Genomic DNA, 5,967 nt, shown 5'->3' with positions numbered 1-5,967 from the left:
TTTGGGATTGTTGTTGCACGCATTATTCTGAGTGAATTTCATATTTATACTGAGTTGCTCAATATATATACATATAAGTAAAGAGGTTTGAACACTCATCACTTTCGAATGGCCTTTATTCCTTTGCAGGATTACAACGCTAAATATAGGGTTTTACAATTTTAGCCCTCAACTAAAAACCACCATCAACAACAATGTCATAGTATTACTATGCAGCAACAAAGTTCAATTATATCACAACTTTGACAACAATAATATGGTGATATGTATCACTCCCCGTTAGTCAATACTCCATCTCACATGGGAACAACTCCCCCTTACGTAATGATCCGAAAACCATATGTATTTGTAGTGTGAACTACATATTAATTCTCCCCCTTTTTGTCAATAAAATTGGCAAAGGTACGAAAACGAGATCCTAATGAAATTTCCAAAAGAGACATTTCATGACCAAAAGAAAGCACATATTAACTTGTTTAGATGCAATCATAAAGCCGAAGCTAAATGCTTTCATCAAGGAGTTTATAAAGATACAAGATAACTCCTATAATATTCTACAGCCGCACTCCCCACAAAAATTTGGCAATTAAGCACAAGTTCAATTAAGAACTCTCCCCCATAAAAATGTCATTCCCGAAAGAACAACAAGAGCGACCTTAATTTCAAAACAAAAGAAGGATTTCTTTGGACATAACAAATCACATACGAATATGAATTTGAATCCAAAAGTACTCAAGTAGATTAATCACAAGAGAACCCATAACTAATCTAATCGGAAATATACAACCAAATTAACCACAAAAAATGATAAATTTAATTGGTCATGCTCGATTTAAGAGAACTTACGGAGCCTCACAGTATATACATAAAATATGGAATAAACACAGGAATTTTGTAATTAGATTGCAATTTAAGTTTGAAACTCGATAAAAATAAAAAACGGAGAACTCTGACACTCAAATAATGAAGGATTTACTTTTTCTTTTGGGGAGGTGGGGGGTGAGGGTGAGGTTGGGGGCAAACAGATTACACAAACTTGTACGAAAGTATTGTAAAGGGGTCATTAATATATTAACGTGAGAATTGGGGTAATTCAACATGCATATGATGGGAGAAGATTTGGAATCCTTCAGTGTGAAAAGCTACAAAATTTGGAGCACCAACTTGATACTTCTCTGAAGAACATTAAATCAAGAAAGGTATATACAAATGAACATTACTTGGTAACTAATTTATATCTATGTATTGAGTTATTTATAAGATTTTTTTTCATATTTATTTTATACAGAAGCAGCTGTTGTATGAATCCATTTCTGAGCTTCAGAGAAAGGTTTTATCCTCTTCATTCCTCTCATATACAGAAACACATGCTTTATATATGTTTGACTAATCAAAGGTGACAAATTTCTCATGCATATACATTGTTGTTGTTGTTATAAATTACAGGAAAAAGCTTTAAAGGAGCAGAATACCGTTCTAGGGGAGAAGGTAATTTACGATCACTAATAAAATAAAGGGGTAGCATTAGTTGGATTCAAATATAGGGTGGATGCTTGGTCTAGGGTGTTCGAATGCACCTTAAAAATAATTGTATGTCAACTTTAATATATTTATTTTCTAGCCAGGAACGTTCTTGATCATGAAGTTATTCCTTGTTGTATATAGATCAAGGAGAAAGAATAAGAACTGGGGACATCGGGTCAGCAGCAGTGCAACCAAGCTCAAGCTCAAAATACATGCCCCAAAGCTCAGAACTCACCGACCATCCTTTTCTCGCAGGAACTTCCTTATGATCCTCCTGCAAGAGCCATAGTTATTCCACGGTGGATGTTTGGTATCAAACAATAGAAAGATATTCACTTCCATGGCGGGTGCTTGGTCTCAACTCTCAATCAATAGAAAGATATTGTGCTAACTAGGTGCAAACAAGATATTGCATCTACACAGACAGTGCAAAAAGTGTATTTCACCATAAAGGCGAAAATATTCACCAGTGTAAGAGAAACTCCAATAGGGTGCAAACAAGCCATTTTACACCCACAGAAGGACGGACAAACAAGTAAAATGGATGTACAAACCCTCAAATAAAAGGGTTTGTCCATCGCGTCCTCAGATGAACTGAGCGTCTCAACTTAGGACGACCGTCCCAAGTTGAGATGAGCCCTTCAATTGAAAATATTAAGTTGTATTAAGTACTTGTATCAGTGAGGTTCCGTTGAAGAGTTGTAGGGTATCCAACTTCTATGGATCTCTTGCTATTCTTAGATAGGTTACAGAATTTTGCTATACCCACCGAAAATATATTAAGCACCGAGTGGGCGCCGAGAGGGATTGCACGGACACAATGCATCGTAGGGAAGGGCAAAAGTGGGCCCCATCACCCTATCACACGAGGCACTCTACGATCCCTGTTCTTCGGTGGATGAATCATTCTCGTTACATACTAGGCTACCCTTATCCTAGGAAACATAGCTCATTTATAGGGTCTGTGTAGGGCATGGACTAGCGAAACTCGAAAAAAAAAAGAGATAAAAGAAAATGTCTTTTCTGAAGATCAGGGCCAGACTACGACTTCGATATTTAATAAGTACTATGCTTGGAAGGGTCTTGTCGTGTCATCTAAAGGGAAGAAACCCCTATCATAGACCAGGGGGAAGCAGTCAAGCAGACATCAATCTTATTAGGAATATAGAGTTCAGTACGACTTGACTTGACCAAGGCTGTCTAAGTCTGTTGTTATAAATATCTAAAGATTTTACGACATTAGGAATATAGGGTACAGTCAAGTCAAGTCGTACTGACTTGACCTGCCCAAGTCTGTCTAAGTCTGTCGTTATAAATATATCTCCCCTATATCTGTAAGATGTACTGAACAATATATCAATTCTAAAGATTTTACAAATCTATGGGTCCAAATCCTTACTGTATCATGATGGATTTCTCACACCACATTGGTTGTTCTGGTTGTACATGATGGATCAACGTAATCAAAGGCAAAATTTACGTTGAGGAGTCCCAGAATTTAAGGAAATTTCAATCCATGTATCGAAAAGGCATTGTCTTATTTTATAATTTATTTGTATGAGAAAATATTATTAGTATGCGTATAAATCCATATCACTGATTGTGTACATCAGGACTTATTTGATAATAATAATGGAAATTCGCATAGCACGGGCACAAATATTGTCGTCTTAGAAAGTCGTTAACAATTTTCAAATTCACTCAGAAAATCCATAGAAAAACTATCTTTTTCTCGAAATAGAGTGATGGAAAGCTGAGAGTTATCCGAAAATCGGTGAAAATGGAGATTTGCACTTGAAACACCGATGTGAAAAAAAAAGGAAAAAAAAACACTCATAACACAACTGAAAAAAGGGTCATTTCCCTCGGAATACACATAATATTAAAGTAGAGAGTACACACCAAGTGAGCCTTACAAGCCTGGGGAAGGCTCTCCCCACAACATCGCCAAACAAAATATTGTTCAAAAAAAAAGGGAGGAACAACCACCCATACATCAGTTAGACCACCACCCATGCATCAGTTAGGCAGACAAAATAAGTTGCTTTTCCAGACAAAATGATCAGCTGTGATGTTTCCATCCTTGTAGTGATGCTCAAGCATAAGCTGATGAAAACAATAAAACATAGCTTTTAAATCTTCTAGCGGACATCTGCATAACCAGTAACACACATAAATCTTGCAGACATTCACAGTAAGGTCAATTCTAAATCTAAAATGTACTTTCGACGTAGATATCCTTCGCCATATTTAGCTCATCAAGTTGAGCCACCAAGTTATTGAGAGTGCGGCGGGTCTTCCAGACCATAACCTGACCATTTACTAAGGCATCATTTTTCTTCTTGATCAAATCATTTAATTGCGACACTTTCTGATTGTGTGGCCTTTCATTATCGGCTTCAATATCCTCAATAGTTTTTAAAGCACTACCACTGTTCCTCAAGTTTTTCCCTACAAGACATTCAGAATAGTAATCGTCCTCCTTAGCGACCCACGCACACAGACCTTCCTTTACCAAACCACCAAGGTTATCCAAAGCATAATGTTTTTCCCAAAATTGGTTGCAATTATACTCACTCTCCAAAGACATTGCATGAGTAAAGCCCAACCAATCTTCCGTAAAATCCACAATCACCTGACCAGTAGGGGTATTCTAAGGACCCCATATAGTACGTACCTTCACAGGCTTAAACCCAGCCAACTGCTCCTTAATCGCCTTATTAGTAATATATATGAACTTACTCACAACAACAACTTTCCATGGGTATACAAATTTCTTCTCACCCACCACAGTAGATGATGAACCAACATCCCTGGAAAACTCCTTAGCAGATTTGTTCTCCAAATAGCGAGCTAGAGCCCTATAATTGGATTTATCTCGAAATTTAAGGGAAGATCTCATCTTACCACAATCCTTAGCATGTTGAACTAAATGGTCATATGCATAAGTTTTTGTTTTTTTACCTACACAATAAGGACATTTATACATAGAATTACTTTCTGCTACAATAACTAAACCATTTTGTAATTTTTGATATGCTTTTTCTTCATAACGTGGCATTTCACTCTCACTCTCGCTCTCACATGTGTTTTCTTCTGATGAGTAAATATCATTTATTTTTCTTTTTGGAGTAGGAGAAGAAGAATCCATTCTCGAACAACTCTCTAATTTTTGTATTAACTATATCTCCTAATGTCTCTGATATGTTTCAATGTTTTCTATGAACTCTCAATGCTTCTAATATGTTTCCAGATGAATGCTTAATATAATGTAAAAACCTAGGGTACTTGATTTTGAGATACATAACCTCTGCTTAATACCCCTATATTGGCTGTCAGTCTCTTGTCACATTTCAGTCGTTTACGTGTGGTATACAGGGTATGTCTGTCTTTTGTCTTTTCAGTGGCACACATATAATCTTAGTAAATCTTAATACACTCCTATGAGGACGTAAAATCAGACGTCTTATCTTCCTCAAGACAATTTCATTGGACCCACATTTCGAAACAAGGGAAATGATTAATTTACCGGAAGAAAATCCAGTAAGTATCTTGCTTGGGTTTCGTCTCGTCTAGTCTAATCGGTTAGAGAGTCGTACAGTTGAGCATAGACAACCTAAACGCCAGACTCTTAGATTTGTAGAAGCAGTAAGTTTGTAACCAGAAGGAGAAGCAGACATCAGATATTAGCTGGCTAGAATAGGTAGTGGGTTGGGTTTGGAAACGCGTCAATAAATTTTAGCCATCCAACTTTAGATGTAGGGTTTGGATTTATTTTCCCAAATTTATCACACTTCCATTTGTCCTGCTTGTAACCTTTTCCAGAACGGAAAATGTCATTCTATAGGTCCAAATTTCACTAATCTGTTTGCGGATTTGAATAATGTCATTTATGCGCACGCGTAATCCCACACATGTGGGGAATTAGTAATTTAACGGTTAGTTTCTCTATCCGGAATATATCCACAGTTTATTGAAGAAGAAAAAAAACAAACAAATAGATAGATAGTGAAAACGGCACATATTCCCCATTTTCCTTTGGAACAAGCATGTGAGAATAATAATTCTTCACGGCGATAAAAGTGCAAAAAAAAAGAAAGTTACTATTAAAAATCCAAAAATTATGTTTTTCACTTGAACAATGATGTGAAAAAAAAAACTTCCACTCATCACAAGTGAAAAATGGAATATTCCCTCAAATAATAGTAATAAAACAGTGCAGTTAATGCAGGTAAAAAACAATATTTCTCGCCAAATACGTGAGACAAAAATAATTCTTCGCTCGATTCTAAATAGAATCGCAAGACACAAGTTACAATTATATACTTCCTCCACTTTAGATGATGTTTTTGGAGTTTTCACGCATATTAAGAAATGGAGAGAGATATGAAGATTTTTCATCTATACCCTTAAGAAAAGTCTTCAAACATTAATTACTATTAC

General features: G+C 36.2%; 1 protein-coding gene across 1 annotated transcript; it reads right to left on the bottom strand.

Moving 5' to 3' along the window:
• Window positions 1-3,736: 3,736 nt before the first annotated feature.
• Window positions 3,737-4,675, bottom strand: LOC113359901 (protein INVOLVED IN DE NOVO 2-like). The gene is made up of 2 exons (XM_026603467.1): window positions 4,202-4,675; window positions 3,737-4,159 (listed from the first exon to the last, which is right to left on the bottom strand). Exons 1-2 carry the CDS (start codon window positions 4,673-4,675, stop codon window positions 3,737-3,739), a joined length of 897 nt encoding a protein of 298 aa, XP_026459252.1.
• Between the last annotated feature and the right edge of the window lie 1,292 nt (window positions 4,676-5,967).

Source organism: Papaver somniferum, chromosome 3 (assembly GCF_003573695.1).
Source record: "Papaver somniferum cultivar HN1 chromosome 3, ASM357369v1, whole genome shotgun sequence".
Classification (NCBI taxonomy): Eukaryota; Viridiplantae; Streptophyta; class Magnoliopsida; order Ranunculales; family Papaveraceae; genus Papaver; species Papaver somniferum.
This window is presented reverse-complemented; position numbering and strand designations above follow the sequence as displayed.